This window comes from Ornithorhynchus anatinus, chromosome 9 (genome assembly GCF_004115215.2).
Source record: "Ornithorhynchus anatinus isolate Pmale09 chromosome 9, mOrnAna1.pri.v4, whole genome shotgun sequence".
In the NCBI taxonomy this organism is placed as follows: Eukaryota; Metazoa; Chordata; class Mammalia; order Monotremata; family Ornithorhynchidae; genus Ornithorhynchus; species Ornithorhynchus anatinus.
Window position 1 is genome coordinate 52,902,673 of NC_041736.1, and position 22,602 is coordinate 52,925,274.

General features: G+C 37.6%; 1 protein-coding gene across 9 annotated transcripts in view; it reads right to left on the reverse strand.

The window, feature by feature from the left end:
* EHBP1 (EH domain binding protein 1) overlaps window positions 1-22,602 on the reverse strand; it is a 227,147-nt gene that overhangs the window by 5,735 nt on the left and 198,810 nt on the right. For all 9 annotated transcript variants that reach the window (XM_029071573.2, XM_001511071.5, XM_007672051.4 and 6 more), the window contains 2 exons: window positions 3,786-3,885; window positions 2,576-2,649 (listed from right to left, as the gene is read on the reverse strand). In XM_029071573.2, coding sequence (XP_028927406.1) covers window positions 2,576-2,649; window positions 3,786-3,885 — 174 coding nt within the window. The remainder of the gene's footprint in view (window positions 1-2,575; window positions 2,650-3,785; window positions 3,886-22,602) is intronic.

A 22,602-nucleotide genomic window follows, 5' to 3' on the forward strand; every position in this document is an offset into this window, starting at 1 on the left:
ATTACATATTGATTTTAAATATAAAAAGCTTATCATATAAACCATAACTACAAAAATAGTGAACCTATGCATAAATCCTTTTAGAAGAGCACCCACTTCAAACTATAAGCCAAGAATAAATCAAGATGTACAAAACCCTAAAGAAGATCCATTTCTTGGGCAGAAAATGAACACAGCACTTTTTAAAAGCCCACCCCAATGTGTGCAGAAATGAGTTTATCCTAAGGGGGCATTAAATAACCAGGAACGAAAAAAAAAAAAGGAGAGAGGGTCTCCAAAGGATGTTTGTTAACTTGAGGTGTCCTCCTTCTCTCAGCTCCATATCATAAAATTCCACTGATGACGAATTTTCAATGAAATGGAGACAGTGGTCACACTTACGTGTCCTCAAAAACCAAGGAATTAATATTACACTGCTCATAGGTCTTCTGGTGAATTATTTTAATATTTGCTGAAGAGAACAGTTGATAATCTATGCAGACTGCCCTTTACCCTCCCGCCTTATCCCTGCTAAATTGGAGGGGGGATGTATGCCGAGTGGGAGAAGGACATATATTCTTTTAACCACGGTAGCCTATTTATGTACTGTGTGAAGTGCTTTAACACTCCAAAAGGCTATTCAACTGCATATGCTCCCATTTTAACAGTTGGCTAAGAGGGCACTGCCTTCAGATCACTGAACATTACAACGGTCAGCACCTCTATATGACAGTACTGCCCACACACTGCTCAGACTAGCAGGACAGGCTGATGTCCAATAAGCTGCCTTTATCTGTAATCAGCAGGCCGCTACCTTGCTCGAGTTTCCTTTTTCCTACCATCAGTTAGCCAAACAAGAACTGGCTGATGGATTTTAAAAGCAGATGCTCCCGAGACAGCCTCATCAGTTCACCAAAGCCCAGCAACTAACACCAAAAAAGGGCATCTGCTTTCAAACATTCCCTTTAAAGGCTTAATCATCCTCTCCCTAGCCATTTAAAAAATAATTTTCCACATCCTCTCATCTTGGATGCTGGGTCACAAGCATTAGATGTGCGCTGTACAGATTTTGACACTTAAAACTGTAAGCCTGATAGGCAGAGATGGTGTCACTGTCAATGCCTATAGAGTGCTGAAGTAAAGTATTTATGGGATGCCAACAGTTGTAACATAAACAATAGCCAGCCATTCAATCCTTACATGTGGACACCCAAGCTGGGTGGTTCCTCCACTTTTCATTTATCTGTTTAACTTTTTAATCTTTCCTAAAAGCTACTTAGGATCACGTGGCAGTGAAGATTCTCTACCACAAAAATTCTCAAAGGAAACAAAAAGTCAAATAAAATGCCACAGCCAATGATATGAACATTGTACTTCTCTATCCTAATCAGGAGAGAAGTGCTTTTTGCAAATTTTACAGGTACACTTATCTAGAATGGATAACGTGCATTTTCTTAGCTTTCCTGATGCTTTTTGGATATGAGAAATCTTACAAATGATGAAAATTTAATTTCCTAAGTAATCGTCTAAAATTTTCTAAGCCTCATCTATGAAAATAGCCTTGATTTTGTTTGGAATCGCCAACTCTTATGTTCTGACTTTAAAAACAACTCTACTTCCTGCCTTTCTCTTATAAACTTGGGTTTTCAGTGATGTCTGTGAACTAATTAGAATTGATTTATTATAGATCAGGTACCTTATCAGGTGAAGAAAGAAATTACCATGGATAGTCAAAGGGTTAAGAGGTCAATATAGAATAGGAAAATCAATTTGCATTGATTAGACAAAAGGTCCATTTTACAGAGCCCAAAGGATTAACTTTTAAGCAGACATCTTTGAACTATAAGACAACAGTTGTGACTGAGAGGTATAAGGAGAACACTTAAGATGTTTCTAAAAAAACTCAAATAAGGTAAGAAACAGTTTAAGCTATCTGATGTTTACTTATATTATGAATCATCCTTGGGATTATTGTATAATTCATTTAAAAGCATTATGAAAAGTGTGTCATTGTTTCATTTATCCCCTATGTCAATCTCAGGTACAGTGGCTAGGCTTGAGAGCTGTAAAAGGCTGGAGAAACTTCACACTAATATAGTTTATTTATTCAACTATAGTTTATTATAGCATATTAAAATAGTTTATTTTCATATTGACACTGTGTATGATGAAATGCTTAGCTGAAATTTAGCAGTTTTTTTAAAAGATGAAAATTTATGAGGTGTCTTGTCCCCTTCTCTTTGTGGAAATATTTTGTTGAAAGTTTATAAAATGTGCCAAAATGCTGTTAGTTTATTGTATTTCATGGATTATAGTATGACGTTTTGTTCTCACCTACCCTTAATGAATAATATTTAACAGTTGTTATTCTATTTCAAAATATTATGATTTTAAAAATTAATCTGCCTGAATTAGGTGCTTACATTTCTTAATCTGCTTTTTGCCTGTAAGGCACTTACTTGGCAATATTTTGTATGCTCCTAAGTGAGTCAAGTCTTGGTGCAACAATGTGCATTATATGTTTAAATTCTTTCTGACAAGCGAATCGCTTCTCTTAGCTAGAACTTTTGCGTTTTACTCTCGAAACATTTCTTACCTTCAATTGCAAGCATTGCCCGTAACTCCCGGTTCAACAGTTCGTACCGTCTTTCTAGGTCATGTTCTTTTTCCCTAGGCAAGTTGCAAAAGTTCATCAATATGTTAATGACTAAATCATTAAACGCTTAAAAGAACCTTTAAGTTACATTGATTTTTAGGACTCATAACTGACTTTTCTCTTTAACTTTAAGCTACTCCAAACAAATGATACACAAACCCAAAAGCTTTACCAAGTGGACTGCGTTTTGGGGGTTTTTTGCGTGGAAAATCTACATATGCCTGTGCTCTCTAAGTAGTTTTCCGACAAGTGGACAATTTTAATACTTTGAATACCGATTATTTTAGTTAAGACAATTGTTACATTACTTTGCAAATCAGAATGAAGTCTCATGGGACAAAAATCGCAGACAGAGACAAACCTTGATATTTAATTTTTCACGAAGTACAATTAAAATTCAGGACCAGAAAGTTTTGTTTTTTGTCAAATTCTATGGGAAGAAATTCACAGAAACGGCTCGTGTCATTACTTTAAAAGACGAATGCATGTCCATGACTACACTAGGTGGCATACTAAAAGAAAGCTACAATACTGCAGTGGTAGTGAGAAACTAGGAAAGAAAGAAGGCTCTGAAATAGGCTAACTGCCAGAGATGAAGAATGCTTACTGTTTATATTTTCCCCTTATTTTCTGACCCTGATAACTGTGCTAATGCTACCTTTTCCTGATCAATATTTACATTTAAACATTGGCATTTTATTCCAGGATACCAATGGGATTCACATTTTATCTGTAGAACAAGAATGTTCAAATATCTGCATTATTTGTTACACTTTCTGATACAGTCTTGTCCAATATGAAGGCTTGCATAATTTTGTAAATTCTCTGAATTTCAAATTACTTTCTCTTAAAAAATGGGACTGCTTTGTTATATGAGTAAATTGTGCACTTCTACTACACATCTCACTTTCCCGCTTTTTTGGTCTTTAGTATAAATGCCACGTTTTTCTCAGTCTTCTTGCACCCCATAAGGTATTTTAATACATAAGTATAAAGTTTAGAAATGTGTTTGTCTTGGTAAATGTACAAAAAAATGTACTGGCATTTGATAAAGAAAATTCTAAGCCTGAAGAAAATAAAGCCTACAACAGATCAAATTTTCTATCAGTTTTATATACTACTTAGAAATAGATTTTTTTTGAGTACTTACAGAAGAGAAAGTTGGTTCATTCTTCTTATTAAGGCATTTTTCTTATTAACCAACATAAACCACTCTTGCATCATAGCTTCTTCTTCTTCTGTGTTCCTCCCTATAACACAGGATTCATCCCATTATTATATGACATTCTACAAGTCTTGTAATGGTTATTTTCAGGTTTTTAAAATGAAATACATCATTTTAGCTGGCGCAACTCCGTATTTTAAACTGTTAAAATCATTAGATTAGAGGGCAAGATCTGAAAAAAAATCAATGTTTAAACAATCATAAGACAATCTTTTAAAGCTGAAATATTTCAGCATGTATATTTTCAGTCCCCTTTAACATACCTACAGATCATATTAACACTAAGTACAGTAAACAAAGTGTTCTACCGTTTAAATCCTCCCCAGAGGCTTAATTGTTATTATGTTTCAGTGAGGAACTTATGGTGCTGACAGACATACGGTCATGATTTAAAGAAATGTTAAAAATCATTATGTAAATTTTACGGCTATCAGGAAGAACACAGATGTCCAGAGATAGTATTTGTTTCCACCTGTATTAGCTTGTTATGGATTGTTTCAAAAGTAAATTCAAGAGATTCATTTGTGTATTGTCATGTAAACTGCTCCTATATTAAATCACAATACATATGAATTGCTGTATTAAAGTAGGCTGATCAGTAGTTTCAGGTTTCAAATACTTGTATTTGACTCCTGCTTTTTCTCCTATTAATTTTTTCATTTACTTTAAACTATATATTAGCTGCATCCTTTTACCATTCATTATCCCTGCCCCGCACTAAAAAATTACAATTTTTTTTATGGTGTGGAGGGGATTTTATAGTGTCAACAAATAAACTGAGTTTCACAAAACTCAGCCTGTCTCCGGAGGCAGTAGTATTTACGGTTACGAGTAAGATGAATTCTCAGTCTTCCTTCGTTCCGTTTTGCTTTCTAGAAAGCACAGTCATGTAGTGTGAAGGACATTTCACAGGCTATGATTTGAAATATAGGATTTTAGGAGGAAGAAATATTTTAGTCTACAATTTCTCAAAGTCAGGTAATTCCTTATGTGGATGATACTTATATTTTCAGTTTTTGATATCACATTAACAGGGTAAATAGAAATATTATTTAGAGAATCAGAAAATGCCCCAACTGATGCTGTTCCATAATTTTCCAATTTCACTTAAATTGTAGAAACACATTAGAGTAAGAATCTGCTTTGTCTTTGTAACAGTTGGTCACAACTCTACACAGAAAAGTTAACACAATATATGCGTTGGCTGTAAAGGAAAATTAATATCTATTGTTTAATACTACGAGAATAAAGGATATGGGTGTAGTACATAATATTGTTAATGAGAAGTTTAAAGGCATGCGTGCATTAATATAAATTCTTCTAGGGTCTAAACAAAGTCTTCATTGTTTTATAGTATTTTTTTAATCTTTCTTTTAGGGTAGCTGTTTTTGTATTCACTTTGGACCATGTGATGCCTTGCCACTGGTCATGTGATATAGGCTGCGATAGGCACAAATCCATGGGCAGTAACAAAAGAAGAAAGAGTAAAAAGAAAAAGCTGAGAAAAAGCTTGCAATTTGGAAAAAAGCCAATTGTATCCCGGTGAAGGTCTTTTTGATCAGTGAAATGACACATGTGTGCAATATTAATAGCTTGGATTTTGTGATACTTTATTTTTAATTATAACTTCATTTTTGAACTGACAGTTTTAAATTGCTACTAAATACATAGATGAATTAAAACTTGGTTGCCACTTTTATACTTTACAATTGGAGCTTTCAAGAAACACTGCATTAGTAGGCCTACTCTCAAATTAGCATCATTTTTTTCAATGGGAGAGGGTGTACTTGAGGAAAACAACACTGTAGTAGCTATGTTCAGCTAAACTCACATCTCTGATTTTTACATACGCATATTTTTCTTTGGGAAAATGACATAATCACTTTTTATTTTAAAATGAAACAAATATTCCACACTAGAAATGACAAGTACCTAAAATTTTAAAATGCCAATTTATCCACATTGTTCTACTGGCAAACAATGCCACAGAGATTATTTAAATTAGCTGAAAAACATGTTTGAGGATGAATCAATACTGTATGTCCAAACCCCTTATCTGACTTAGTACAAGATGATGGAAATCTATATATAGCCTACTGATCTTAAACTTATTTTTTCCCCTCTGATACATCATTACACCATTGTTTCAGGGCTTTTAAAAAAAATTAAAAAAGCTTTTAAAGCTAGTAAGTTGGACCATTACAAATTAATCCTGACTTTAATAACTGGTTAAAGACCCCTTCAGCTTTATAAGTACAAAAAATATTAAAGCCTGTGATCTCAGTAAGCTTTTCTCATTTCTCCTCTAACCATTTGTTATTTAATCCAATACTAGTAATCCAATTTGTCCATCAGACTTTTAAAGGGCAGAATGCAACTTCCCCAGCTTAGACACTTTTCAAAGTACAATATATTTTTCAAATGAATGCTGGATGTTTCATTTTTCCCAACTGTTCCTAGCTCTAATGCATAAGGAAAAAAAGAACAAGATGAACATTGTTCGTACTGATTAAGTAAGAGCTCATTAAAGAGCTGTCAGTGCCATACTTTGAATATGCATGAAGCATATAATCAGATCTAGTACCGTCACTAGAGGAGAATACGGTAAGTACAAAGGATTGATTTAATTACTTAGAGTGGACTGTGGTGGTAAAGCAGTCTTGTTAGCGCAAAAAGAAAAGGAGGTTGTATTCTGGCAGTGGTAGAAAAAAAGGCAGTTTTAGCTTCTACCACAATACCTAATCTCGGGATAAAGCACTTTACATTGTAGCTTAAAATGAAGACTGTCATTATTCTGTAAAATGGCCATAATTCATCTTATCTTGTTTAACCTCACCTGGTTAACTACGTCTCTGTCATAATTCTCCTTAATTCATAATTACAATCACTTTCTTTTCTGTAGCTAGTCCCCATATTTTCTTAAAACTTTGAAAAGATGCCTTCAAATATTGTACTAAAGTTTATATTTGAAGCTGAAAAACACAACACTGAAGATAGTTCCTTTTATTAAGAACTGTAAAAATAAGACAAACTATATTTTATACTTTCAAATTCCATAATCACAATAATGTAAAACACTCCATAGCACTTAGGCAGTGTTCTCTCACAAACTTTTAAGTATCAATCATAAGGATCATGTAATTTACACATTTTTCCTCTCACCCTCTGGTTTTATATGAAACTGTCACCTAGAAATTTAGGATTTTGTGTGAGATCACATATGTGCTGGCAATTTATTTCATCAACTGGCATGGGGTAAACGATGCATTCTTGGTTTCCTTTCTTAAACAACTACTTTCTTTCCTAAATAGTTAGGAAAGATTAAAAAGAAATAAAAACTTAAATAATTGAGTAGAGATGAGAGTTTTGTATACTCCATGTTTATCAGAAATAAAATCTTAAAATATTACTAAAATAAAGAAGAACTTTGTCTAAACCCTTAAAGGCAAGACAATACAGAATAAGCTTCAGGTTACATCTTTCAGTACTCAATATAAACTTCAGTATTCAGGAGGCTTTAAGTTGGATCAATACCAGAGCATCAACATAAGTTAAAATGGGCCTAAAGTTTTTAAAAATATTCAAATATGGCTTGTATAATTAATCATACTAAATAAAAAATACTTTAAACAGCTATTTTTATGACAATCGATAGTATATTCAAGGTCAATATTATTTTTACATAATTAATTTTTGACCTACTCTAAATTAATGGGTAGTATATTCTTCTCCTGGGATATTCTAGTATGTTGATGTTTATTAGCCTATTTTGGACAAATTATATACATTTCTTCATTAACCACTTAGCTTTCATGCATTGGACCCAGAGAGTGGATAATATGTATCAACCAGAAAATTACTAGCCACTCAATTATCAAGTCAGAGGATGTACATGAAACATAAAGGTCAATGTTCTTTATGACTCCTAGGTTTCTGGCTGAACACAATACAATATACAGTGTTATTCTAATACTATTCTAATACTGTTATTCTAATATAATAACTACAGAATGCTAATGAACACTACCAAAAGAATAAGGGCGTAAAAACCTCACAGATAAATATTTTTAGCCCAGAGTGTATTGAGATGAGTAAATGGGACAGATAATTTTTTTAAGGGAAGGATCATAATATATATGATTTCACAGCAATTCACTACTTGACAAATGCTCCCATTATCATCCTCAAATAACTTTAATATGATATGAAAAATCACAGATTTATTGAACAACTGACACGGCAACAAGTGATATTTGTAAATGAAGTTCAAAAACGATGACCTGCAGTCAAGGCGAGATGAAGGAAAGGTCAGGCAGGTCAATTCCTTTGGCCTTACATGGACTAGCATTCAGTCTACTGACTGTGACTTGTGGGGGGAGGTGGTGGTACTCCGACTTCTTTAGGGCTTTTTAGCTGTTTAGTGTGAGCAGCAGTGGGTGGTTGGAGACAGCTGTCTGCTGCCAGTTTGCTCCACGGGTGCTGTGGAGCTTTCTGAGCACAAAAATATTTGGCACAGTCGCTAACACCCTCCTGGATTGGGAGGCTGAGGTGTGTGACACTGAACTGAATGGCTTGTTGGTACAGGGAGGGAGGGCTTTTGGGGGGCACTGTCCCCAGGGGCAGATGCTCTCCCTTTTCCTGCTTCCCTTACATTGGTCATGGTTTTGAGAGGGGGTATGGTACAGTTGTGCTGGACCCTGAATCTTACCATCTCTTCCCTCTGGTCCTAGAGAAACCCATGTGAGAGATGTGGTGAAATTGAGGTGCTCCACCTCAGACCTTGAATATGCCTGTCTTTGGCCAATGATTACATTACCAGGTAATGCATCGCTAATCTATGTAAGAGTACTTGTCTGGGGTAGATCACTTGGCACCAGTACTGCTATAAATGTAGAAAATGTTTATTATTAAATGTTCTCAATAGAGCCTGAAGATCAGAAGAAAGATGCTATATAAGCAGATAATTAGAGCACACTCAGTTCTCCTACAATGCAGGGATTCCAGTTTTGCAAAATCTTGGAACATGGAAAACTCACCTGTTGGGGCCTATTGCTCTTTCCACTGAACCAACAGCAGGGTACCACTGTAATGACACCAATGGCAGGGTAAAACATCGGGGTTCCCAAAATACCTGTGTCCGTATCCCCAACTGCCTCACTCTAGACTCTATTACATCGCCTGTGTGAATTTTTGGGAGAGCACAATAACACAGGATTAGGGAACACGTTCCCTGCCCATAATGACCTTACAATCTAGCATGGGGGGCAGACAATATAAATAATTTATATAATATATATTTAAAGATCTGTCCAAAAGTTGGCGCTGAGGGTGGGGCAAATATCAAATGTCCAAAGGTCACAGATCCAAGTGGATAGATGACAGAAGGGAGAGCAAGTTGGGGAAAAAGGGCTTAATCAGGGAAGGCCTCTTGGAGGAGAACTGACCTTACAAATGCTTTGAAGGAGATGAGAATGGTGGGAATTCCAGGTCAGGATGAAAATGTGAGAAAGCGGTTGATGGCAAGAAAGATGAGATCAGGGCACAGTGAGCAAGCTGGCACTAGCGGAGCAGGGTATGTGGGCTGGGCTGCAGTAGACAATTAGTGAGGTGAGATAGGATGGGGTGACCTGAGTTTCTGTTTGATGCGGAGGTGGATGGGCAGCCACTGGAGGTTCTTGAGGAGTAGGGAGACATTAACTGAATGTTTTTGTTCAAAAATGATCCATGCAGCAGACTGAAGTATGGACTAAAGTGGGGGAGAGATAGGAGGCCAGGAGGTTAGCAAGGAGGCAGATGTAGAAGTCAAGGTGGAATAGGATAACTGTGCTTGCATCAGCCTGGTAGCAGTTTGGATGGAGAGGAAAGGGCAGATTTTAGCAATGTTGTGAAGGGAGAACAGACAGGATTTGGTGACACTGAATATATGGAGTTTTGAATGTGTTTAGTGTGAGGTGTTGGCAGGATATCCAGGTAGAGATTCCTGAAGGCAGGAGGAAATGCAAGATTGCAGGGAAGGGGAAAGGTCGGGCTGGAGATGTAGATTTGGGAATCATCTGCATAGAGATGGTAATTGAAGACATGGGAGCGAATGCATTCTCCAGAGGAGTGGTTGTAGATGGAGAGAATAGAAGGGGATCTAGAACTGAATCTGGAGGGACCCCCACTGTCAGAGGTAGGCGACAGATAAGGAGCTAGGAAAAGAAACTGTGAAGAGGACCGTGTCAGTGAAACCAAGGTTGGAGAAAGTTTCAAGGAGAAGGTGGTCTACAGTGTCGAAGACAGCTAAGAGGTCTAAGAAGATCAGGATAAAAGGAGAGACCATCAGATTTGGTGAGAAGGTGGTCACAGATTACCTTAGAGAAAGTTATTTCTGTTGAGTGAAGGAGGCAGAAGCCAGACTGGAGGAGATCTAAGAGAGAATTGGAGGAGATGAAGTGGAGACAGTGGGTGTAAACAACTCTCTCAAGAGGTCTGAAGAGAAATGGTAGCAGGGAGATGGGGCAAAACCTGGAGGTAGCTGTGGGGTCAAGGGAGGGTGTTTTAAAAAAGGTGATTCATAAGCATGTTTGAAAGTAGTGGGGAAGAAGCCTTTGGAAAGTAAACAGTTGAAGATGGCAGTCAAGGAGGGAAGAAGGAGGGGGTGAGTGTTTTAAACAGGTAAGAAGGAATGGGGCCAGAAGCACAGCTGGAGGGGGTAGATGTAGAGAGGAGTCTAGAGATATCAACTTGAGTTTCTGCAGGGAACTATAGGAAGAGTCAATAAGCTCTTCTGCTAGACTGTAAACTACTTGAGACAAAGGATTGTGTTTACAATATATACTCTCCCAAGCACTTAAATACAGTGTTCTACATAGAGTAAGTGCTCAATAAATAGCATAGAATTGACACACTGCACATCCAACCAGAGATGCAAAGAAGGCAAGGAGGCTAAATTTATATCCCTGCAGCTAATTTACAAGCAAAATGCAAAAGTAGTATATTTGGGCTTCTAGTTTATCATCTGCTTCTAACTTACTAGCTGAGTTTTTAATGAACCTGTATTGTTCCAATGAAGAAAGAGGTTCTGAGGATAAATATATGATGTTGCTGTATTTTAGAACCAGTGAGACGATGAAGCAAAACATGGAAGAATGAATAAAACTCATTCTCAAAAACAAATTTAAAAAGAGAGTTTTGAGTTGGAAAAGATTCCAGAACTAATGGAAGTTTTGCTAAATGTGTCATTAGTAATCATACAGAATTGAAGAATAGGAACTAACTGCCCAGGGACAATAAGAAACATCTTTTAAATGACATAGTTTGAAGAACTAGGAAAATCTGAATAATCAGAAGGCAACATTGTGATAAGAGATATTCAAAAGCTGTAGTCAAAAGCACTGCATGTTATGTCTTAAAAATCATTTTATCAAAGAGTCAGGGAAGATGAATATCTTATTTGACTGGATGCCCTGTACATATGGATTAAGAAACTAGGGAAATATGGAAAACATGGCTTAGGGCATATAATAGTTACAACAATTAGTATTTTAAGTCTCCAATGCTTTCTCTTTCCATTTCATTCTTATGAACAGAAGTACAGTGTAATCTGTTAATTCAAATATAGAAAAATATAGATGATTCAGAAAGATGGCTATTAAGTCTAAACAGGGAAATAGTTGAACGTACGATACAAATAAAGACTACTAATTTACTGCTGGCAGACAGCCACCATGAAACATATCCCAGCCTAGAATCCAAAAGAAACTATACGAAAATAAGCACACTGCTGTTTCACGTATGCTGAATCAAAAATGACCCTTATAAGCTAATGATTTTTTCTTTTTACTAATAGGAAAATCTCACCAATGAAACTAAGGACCATATGATGGCACTGCATTGATTATATCATTGCTGGAGTTGAAATACATATGGATCACTGCAAGTTGCAGAGGTGCCAAGTACTGAATTGATTATTATCTCATATGTTCCATGTGCTCGCTACTCCCAGGAGCAAGACAATCAATGGACTGTAAAAGGCGGGGAAGTTATTGAAATGATTCAATTTCAAGTTCATGGAGAGTCACCTGCAAGGAGCTCTGTGACAACATCGCAGAAGCCCTTTTAAAACAAGAACGCTAGCTATTTGTACTAACAAGAACTTCAAATGAGAGCTTCAACATTACTGCCAAGGACATATAAGACTGTGGTTATGGCATGATGATATCACCAAGACTGGTTTGGTGAAATGAAAAAAACTATTTGCAGCAAAGTAAGAAATCAATTATCGATAACTTGCAGCTACTCACAAGTATAAAAATCTGCAATTGGATATGCAGATCAAGTTGAGATAAGTGCTTCTAATGGTGAAATGCCAAGACTGAAGAGATTTAGAGACATGTTGACAGCAACAAAATCAAGGACTTTTAAACAACTCTAAGATAACTGTTTGGTCCCAAATACTGAAAAGTGCAGATGGCTTCAACAACACAAATGATATTCTAAATATGTCTTCTGTGGAGCTCCATGAAGCCTAGAGCACTGAACAAATTGTGAAGGCATGAGCTTAGCTCCAAATCCAAGTAAATCACTGCTGCAATTAAAGTCATGAAAAATAGTAAAGTGGTTGTAGGAGCATAGAAATAGCAATGCACTGAATCAAACACTTGGGAAATACTAAACAAGAAGTGAGTATCCTGTCTGTAGGGAGCTTACACTGTATTGGGAGGTAAGGTGCTGGGATCTCATGGCATTCCTGTAGAAATCTACTAGAAATCCTCCTTCTCCCACCTAAAAATATCCCCAGCTCCTGGAGGGAGTGGGGACTTATCGTAGTGATGACTGGCAGGGAGGGAGTGGCACTCATAATTTTAAGTGGTCCCTGGGCCCTAGTAATCCTCTTAGAAGGGGAGACCTCTGGGCCAGAAACAGTTGTGAAGACTAAAAAGGTAGAGAGATTCATGATAAAGTTATGAACAAGCAAGCCAATCAATTAATAAATGGTATTCATTGAGCACTTACTGAGCATTGTACTAAGCACCTGGGAAAGTACAATACGAAAGAGTAGTTACAGACTTTCTCTAATGAGCAATTGGAGGAAAAGTTAGGAATGCTAGATAGATGGGCTCTCCACTGCATTTTACTATTGGCAAGATCTTAACCAAGGTATTCTTGGACCAAATACTGAAGAACATTAACTAAGCATTGCCAGAATTGCAATGTGACTTGAGGGCAGGGGTCATATCTTCTTGACTGTACTCAGTAAGTGCTTAATACAGTGCAGGGCACCCACCTAGAACTCCATAAATACACTGGTTGATTTACAGTAATAATGCACTTTATCGAAACACTCAATAGAGAGCTCCGCAAGCACACACTCAAGAAGATATACAAATGATAAATGGTTCTCAGCAAAAGTCAAGCAGAATGGACTGATTATGATTCTGAACACAGCTGAATTTTTGATCATCCTGCCCCAGCAAAACCTCTACCTGGCCAAGATTCTCCATTAGTGACCCAGAGTTGAATGTGATCACTGAATTTTGCTACCAAGTAGTACATCAACTAATGTTACACTGTTAGGAAAGGAGGTAGAAAAATATTAACAAGCAAGTTAATATGGCCTGTGGAAGATCAATTAATCTATCAGTGGTATTTATTGAGTACTTACTGTGTGCACAGTGCTGGAATAAAATGCTTGGGAAAATAGAACAGAGTTGGTAGCCACAATTCCTGCCCACAAGAAGCATACAGTCATCAAGGGCTGCCAGACAATAAATTATAAATAGAGAAAATAGTGGACTATAGACTATAGTACTAATAAGGCATCCAGATTCAGGCTAAACTGGGAGTCTAAAGATCAACAGTAGTGCCCACCTTCATTCAGGTTGTCTTTCAAACATCCTGTTGCCATCCACTATCTGAAGCAGAATACTTTTTTTTGGTTCCTCTGTTCTTACCTTGTTCTTATGTCATGCTCTCCTATCATATCAGCCCGTTTGCTTGTCACTTTTTTTAATGTACAGTTTACATACTTCTTTCCCTAATCATAAATTATTTTTTGTCTGCCTCCCCCATTACACTGTAATATCCTTATGGGCAGTGTTTTAATAATAATAATAATAATGTTGGTATTTGTTAAGCGCTTACTATGTGCAGAGCACTGTTCTAAGCACTGGGGTAGACACAGAGGAATCAGGATGTCCCACATGGGGCTCACAGTCTTAATCCCCATTTTACAGATGAGGTAACTGAGGCCCAGAGAAGTTGTGACTTGCCCACAGTCACACAGCTGACAAGTGGCAGAGCTGGGATTCGAACTCATGACCTCTGACTCCAAAGCCCGTGCTCTTTCCACTGAGCCACACTACAACAAAAGCAGCTACATATCCAAGCACTTAGTTCAATTTTCTGCACATAGTAGGCTCTCAAATATTAACTGATTCATTGATAGGAAGTCATATTAATATCAAACGGCAAGAAAGGATGATCAACAAAAAGTCCTGGAACAAGTCTGCTCACAAGCAATGATGTATTGAAACCATAATTCATGACAGAATAGTTTTACTGGGTAGTATATGTGAGAAGAGGAAATGTGACAGAATATGCAGGCAGTTACTGATTAGTAAATTTAAATTGGGCATAAACAGTCAGGAAGGGCAATGCAACTGTTTTAAAGATACAGAGAAAAACATGTCTCAAATGGCAGGTTGTCAGTGGATGTATTATAGGCAAGTCCAGCGTGGTGTGTAGCATTTGGGAAAGGGTTGGCCTCTCTGAACAGAGATTTTTGGAAGATAATGAGACAGAGAAGCAGATTAGAAAAGTGTCAGGTGCTATAAGGAGCAACACATCAGCTGAACAAAATAACTACCTTCACACACAACCATACAGTGCAACCAAGTGTCACTCATGCATAATTCCTTTTCGCTACACCAAACCAAATGGATAGCGTATATCGTGGTCAGAAGGGTCAACTTTGAATACAAAGGTCATACAGAAACACATCCACACACAGAAATGAACAAGAGAATTAAAATAGCCAACAGCTCCTATGTAGAAAGCTGTTTTTGAACAGAGAATACTGTTCTGGGAATCAGGAAACCTGAGTTCTAAACAGGTTCTACCTGTAACTGGCCAAACATAGGGGAAAAGTGCACAGGTGCTTCACAATATACTACACCCTTGATTGTTTACTCGCGTATTGTACTCGGTGCCCCAGAGGAAATATGACTTGTAGGAATGAGAGAGTGTGAGCGGCACTGAGCTTGCCACTAGTACTGTGATCTCTAGACTGTGAGCATGTCGTGGGCAGGAATGTATCTGTTCTTTTATTGTATTCTCCCAAGCGCTTTGTACAATGCTTTGCACACAGTAACTGCTCAAAAAATACAATTGAATAAATCAATTCCTTTGGACAGGTTCTCGATCTTGAAGTCTCTGGATTGAGGCTTGTCTGTTGTTCCTGATGGAACACTACATCATTATGTTACAGACCTTAAAACTCCATCATCATATTATTCCAAATTATATTAAATAAAAAAATTGGATGACTTTATGGAAAATAAATACTATAGAACCTTAGTATATTTTTCAAAGAGTTGTACTGGTTTTTGTAAATTTGAGTTAACACTTAAAGTTGCTTAATTATAGAAAATATCGTTTAAGTTTTGAACACAACTTGGTAACTTTGTTCTGAAATTTTGTTTCCTTTTTTTGAAAAATAAGTGCAGTCACTGCACCTTATAAATACTGTTCTTTTAGCATTATTTGATAGAGCTATATAATTTTAATGCTTGAAGTAGTCTCACTTTGAGAGATATTGCAAAGTTTATCTTAGCTTAAGCGCCGGGGAGAGGTTTACTTATACGAAACATTCAGCCAGAATGTCGGGAAGTCAGGTGTATATTTACGGTAAGTTACCAAATGATACAGTTGTATCTGCGGGGTGGTTGCTTCATCAGTATATTTAGCTCTGCCATAATTTTTGTTTTCCCTATGTGGTTTGAAAGAACTGGACAATATTTGTCTAACAACATGGGCCAATAGTGTGCTGCGGTGTTGCATAAAACTCTCGTGTACCTGCACACACACACATTAATACAGCACTGAACAAGTAGTACAGCATTATTTTCCATAACATGGGGTTTAGCAAATATAGAACCTCTACATTATTTACAGGAGAGTTGGATGCATTTTGACAAGAGTGATTGTAATATTTTGTTTTTCATGGCATTTGTGAAGTGCTTACTATGTGTCAAGCACTGTTCTAAGTGCTGGGCTAGATACAAGTTAATCAGATTGGACAAGGTCCCTGTCCCAAATAGAGCTCACAGTCTGAGTGGGAGGAAGAACAGGTTTTGAATCCCCATTCTGCATTTGAGGAAACTGAGGCACAGAGAAGTAATTTGCCCAAGGTCACAGTAGGCAAGTGGTGGAGCTGAGATTAGAACCCAGGTCCTCTGGGTTCCAGGCCTGTGTTTTATCTACTAGGCCTTGCAGATTCCCAATTGGAGAAAAACATTTATTTGGGTAGATAATGGCAAGTCTCTACTATGTTAGTACTTTGAAATCTAAGCAGTTTTTCCATATGTATGCAAAAATTTAATTCCAAATCTTTCATTATTGGTACACATTTACATTATTTAATCATGTAACATTTATTACCCTTGGGATGAAACTAACTCACAGATATCTGCATCATCCACTTATAAATTAAGTTGCCTACCCAGTTCAACAACCTTTTTGGTTATCTTCTCAGGGGTCTTTTCAATGCCTTGAAAATGTGACACAAACTGTGGTAAGCACTTCATACAAGATCTGTTCATTGTTGATTGCTTAATCTTAGCTCAGGTGAGGAGGGGCTGGGAAGAGATTGACTTAACTATAGCATTCCTATAGCATTCGGCCAGAATGTCAGGCCAATCAGATGTATATCTGGGGTAAGTCACCAAATGATACAGTTGAATCTGTGCGTGGTTGTTTCATCAGGGGTTGAAGCTGTGGTACATATATATGCCTATTCTTTAGTTATCACTCTTTGCCTAATGCTAGATTTTCAGATAATCAATTAAGGGTGCTGTCAGTATCAGCATAAGCAGTTTGGAAAAATAAGATTAATCTTTAGTAAATCCACAGAAATCATGGCCATCACAACCACTGTCACATTTCACTACAGAGGTGACATGTGGCGGGTGATATGAACAAAAGCAATTTTTACAGGGACACAATCTATTTCTGAACAGAACTTGGATCATAAAACATATTTAAAGTGAATAATGCAATATCATTCTATTCCACCAGGAGGAGAACAGGTAATAACCTTATGGTAGAAATAACAGCACATAACTGAAACTCAATAGTAAAAGGAAAATTCTGGACTCTTATCTTTATTCCCTGATAACTTACAGGCAATATGGAGATTTGAGCTAGTCAGAGTGACTAAAATGTACAGAAAACAACAATGTTCTAGTAAGAATTTGAATGGATTCTATTGTCTCACAGGTTAATACTTTCAGGAGCAATATCCCTACATAGTATACAGGAACAAGTTGGATTTGCATTTCCTAGAAATGCATCTATCTATTACAGTTAAAAGTCCCACCACAATAGATTGAGGGGCATCCATGGAAACCTGGAGCTGCTAAATTCAAAACCTACCAAATGAAGCAATTCTTCAAAGAGCAGGAGGCAAGGAATTCACTTCCATTGAAAGTTGTGTCAAAAATTATTTGTAAGTTCAGGAGAAAGTTGGATAAATCTGGACATTGTGGACCACCCCACTGTCCATGAAACATAATCTAACTTTGGCTTCGCTGACACTGTTATCTCCTGGTTCTCCTCCTTTCTATCCTATCTCCCAACTTCTTATCCTTCTCTTGTCTCTCTGGCTGCTCCAGAGAGAGAAAGGATCAGACTCCTAGATGACCACCCATTTAAAAAAATAAAAATAATGATATTCAACAAGTGCTTTCTATGTGCCAGGCATTGTACTAAACGCTGGAGTAGATACAAGCTAATCAGGTCGGACATAATCCATGGCCCACATGGGGTTCAAACTCTTAATTCCCATTTTTCAGATGAGATAACTGAGGTATGGGGAGGTTAAGTGATTTGCCCAAGGCCACACAACAGGCAACTGGTGGAGCTGGGATTAGAACCCAGGTCCTCTGTCCCTCAGGCCTGTGCTCTTTCCACTATAGACCTCTCTCCCCACTCCAGTCCATACTTCATTCTGCTGCCCAAACTGTTTTTCTAAAAAAAGGTTCAGTCCACATCTCCCCACTTCTCAGAGCCTCCAGAGGTTGCCCATCCACCTCCTCATCAAACAGAAACCTTTTGCCACTGGCTTTAAAGCAATCAATCAGCTCACCCCCTCCTACCTTTCCTCAGTGATTTCCTATTACAACCCAGTCTGCACACTGACCCCTTGCCTCCATCTTCTCTCTGGCCTGGAACTCCTTCCCCCTTCATACATGGCACACCACCATTCTCCCTACTTTCAAAGCCTTATAAAATCACATCTCTTCCAAGAGGTCTTTTCCAACTAAGCCTTCATTTCCCCTACTCCCTCACCCTTCTATGTCACCTATGCTCTTGGGTCTTTACCCTTTGGCACTTGATATTCACCCTCACCCCAAATAAATTATGAAAATATCCCGTAATTTATTTTAATACCGGTTTCCCCCTCTAGACTACGTTCAGGGAATGTGTCTACCGATTCTGTTGTATTGTACAAGTGCTCTGAACACAGTAAGTGCTCAGTAAGCACCACTGGTGAGAAATATCCATAATGGGTTAATTTGAGGGAAAGTTAAGAATATAAGCAGTATATCCGTAACCTAAATGTTAGAATATTGAGGATGTCAACAATTCCAAGGTTCCTCTAAGCATTGGAGGCAGGAGTATCACACATTCTTAGCATCCAGTAATATCAGTTGCACGCCCAAGGCTATATCTTTCTAGTGATCAAATTTTTAGGGCGGGGGGTGGGGGTGGGTGTAAGATGAATTGAGAGATGGAACCTGTTACCCTATTCATTTTGTTAATGAGATGTACATCACCTTGATTCTATTTATTGCTATTGTTTTAATGAGATGTACATCCCCTTGATTCTATTTATTGCTATTGTTTTTGTCTGTCTCCCCCGATTAGACTGTAAGCCCGTCAATGGGCAGGGACTGTCTCTATCTCTTGCCGATTTGTACATTCCAATCGCTTAATACAGTGCTCTGCACATAGTAAGTGCTCAATAAATACTACTGAATGAATGAATGAATGTCAGGAATGACAGCTGAGCCTTCGTGTGCAAAGGAATTGACTTAGCGCTGCTGGCTTGTTCCTGCCAGTCATGTTCCCATTGGGGCACCTCGTGCAACAGGTGAGTAGGTGCAGCATATACGAAGTTCATATGCAGTGTTCACCTGCGCTACCTACCGAGAGGTAAAACTGAGATCAGAGCACAGGTCTCTTGATAACCAGAACAGTGGTCTCCCCCCTAAACCAACAGCAAGGTTGTTGAATGAAGTATGGAAGGGAAGTTTGGGCTTCTTTGGAGGATTTCTCCATAGAGGTCTTACAATAGACTTTGTGCAGAAACTGGGTTCTGAGTATTAAAACTAATGGATTGGGCTGTAGGTGGAAGGAACACAATGAAGACCAACATTCAAATAAAACTACTTAAATTTATCAGGGTTCAGAGGGAACTTTTTATACCTCAACTTGACTACTGCATTAGCCTTCTTGCTAACCTCCAAGCTTCCAGTCTCTCCCCTCTCTCGTACATATTTAACTCTCTTTCCTGGATCATTTTCTAAAACATTCTGTGGATGTCTTTCCATTCCTCACAATCTTCCAATGGATACCCATCCAAGAAATACTCCTGTCCACTGCCATTAAAGTACACAATTAGCTCTGTCCATTTTTCTTGTTCTTGCTCTTCTTCCACCATAACTCAGCTCAAATAATAATAACCCCATTAATTATGGTATTTGTAAAGTGCTTACTATGAGCCAAGCAGTGTTCTAAGCACTGGGGTAAATACAAGTTAATCAGGTTGGACACAGTCCCTGTCCTACAGGGGGCTCACATTCTTAATCTTCATTTTAAAGTTGAGGGAACTGAGGCACGGAGAACTGAAGTGACTTGCCCAAGAACACACAGCACACAAGTGACAGAACCTGGATTAGAACTCAGGTTTTTTCGATTCCCAGACTGGTGCTCTATCAAGTATGCCACAGTGCCTCTCAATCCTCTCAAGCCACCATACGCACTATGTCTCCTCCTCATCTTTCTTACTGTTGAACTTTGCCTATACCATCCCTTCTGTTTGGGACTTGCTCCCCCTTCACACCTAGCAATTTTCCCCATCTTCAAAGCCCTTCTGAAACCACATCTCCTCAAGGCCATCACCATTCTATTGTTAATCTTCCACTGTCTCCCTGTCTAGACTAAGTGCCTTGTAGGCAAGGATCAACTCTATGAGACAGCACTGTATTTCCCCAAGTGCTCAGTACAGTGCTCTGCACACAGTAAGCCCTCAATAAATCCACTGTTTGATCGACTGATTGCCACTTCAGTGCCACTTGGTACTCAGACCCTCTCTATAGCACCTATACCAATATCTTTATCCTCCACTGCTTCCCCTACCTGTAATTTATTTTAGTGTCTGTCTTCATCACAAAACACCTAGAATAAAATATATATTTAATATACACTTGATATTGAAAACTTTAATCTCATTCATCATAGAGTTTAGCATTTGGATGATCACAGCTTTTCAAAACTCCTGACTCCTAATTCAAAGATAAGGAAACAAATGGAAAAGGAAAAGTGACTTGTTAATCAGTTTCAGAGCCAGAATTAGAACTTGGAACACCTGAAAGTTTAGTTGATTCTAATCCCTACGGTACTTTTACTCACTAAATACAATTTCAGTGCATTGAATATCACTGGATTCACATGTTTTAAAATTCATAGTTGAAATTAATCTTGCTTTTATAGAAGAATGGAGAAATTCACATCAAGAGTACCATACATTATCTGAGTACTGGCCTGACATCACAAGAATTTTATTTTTACATTCAGCTGAGTCATATTGCTGCCAAATCAGCACAAACACTCAAATTCTACATCTATGCCACTTGCTGTAAAGGAAAAATATCTTATTCAACATAACTACTTTTTTAATTGGTAAAATTGTAACTGCAAATTTGAAGACTGTAATTTTCAGGCAATCTCCAGTCTACTTGGGCTTTCCTTTCTCTGACTCAGAAGCTATTTGAAAAGAAACATTTTACCGAATATGAATACAAATTCTTTACATTTATATACTTAATGATATTAAATAGTCCACTGGTCCAGAAATTACATTTTCCCCTTCTCGAACCACTAAGAGTAGCTTCTATTTCCCTCTCCATCAAGAAAAACTATTATCAATTTCAAAGCTGCCCACCAACTCTGGAACTCCTGAACAATGGAATTCTTACTGCAACTTTCTCCTTGTTCCTTCCCAAGCCAACTGCTTAACTGTACTTCACTCTCAAACTCCAGAAACTCCCTTTTCCCACAGCTCTCCTCATGTTTCAGACCCTCCTAACATCCCACCTCCCAATTAACTCCAATTCCTGGGTCATATAACTTGGCATTCATTCATTCATTCATTCAATAGTATTTATTGAGCACTTACTATGGCAGCCACCATTAGGAACTTATATATTTATTTTTGTCCTTCCCCTATGTTTATACATATGTACATGCATTACATAATATAGTACATAAAATACATATACATATAATACATAATATACATATAATATCCTATAAAAAGTATAACTATACTATAGTATATAGAGAGTATATAACTGTAATATAATATAGCATGGCATAGTGAATACAGCATGGGCCTGGGAGTTGGAAGGTCATGGGTTCTAATCCAAGCTCTGCCACTTGTCTGCTGTGTCACCTTGGGCAAGTCAATTCACTTCTCTGAGCCTCAGTTACTTCATCTGTCCAATGGGGATTAAGTCTGTGAGTCTCATGTGGGACAGAGACTGTGTCCAACTTGATTAGACTATATCTACCCCAGGGCTCAGAACAGTGCTTGGCACATAGTAAGCACTTAACAAGTACCAGAATTATTATTATTATTATTATTAAATACACACATGGAAATACCAAACCTTCAAAAACATACTGTGAGTACTCTATAAGGATTTTTCTGTCTGTCTCCCCAGTCGGAATATAAGTTCACTCTGGGCATGTATCGCATCTCCTGCTGCCAAGTGCTTAGTACAGTGCATTGCACTCAGTGGGTATTCAGATACCATTACTATTACTGCTACTACTACTACTACTTGATAGCTCAACACTTTGCTTCTCAAAATAAAGATTTAATTAAAAGCAAACGATTTAAATATACGACACAGGCATAAATACATATTTGGATAAATTAATGCTGCATGGCAGAACAACTGATAACATAAGTGAGTGTGTTGAGACAAGAGAAACTAGCTTTCTGAGAAGAGAAAAAAACACCATTTTGTAGAGTGTTATCCTTGATTAATGCTCAGTCATGAAATGAGAAAATACTTTTTGGAATGTCCTTCATCCAATTCTTTTTGCAAGACACAGGCTCCCATAGCACTTATGTACACACCTGTAATTTTATTTATTTGTATTAATGTCTCTCAACCTCTAGACTGTACTCTCACTGAGGGCAGGGAGTGTGCTTGTTATATTACTCTCCCAAGTGCTTAGTACAGTGCTC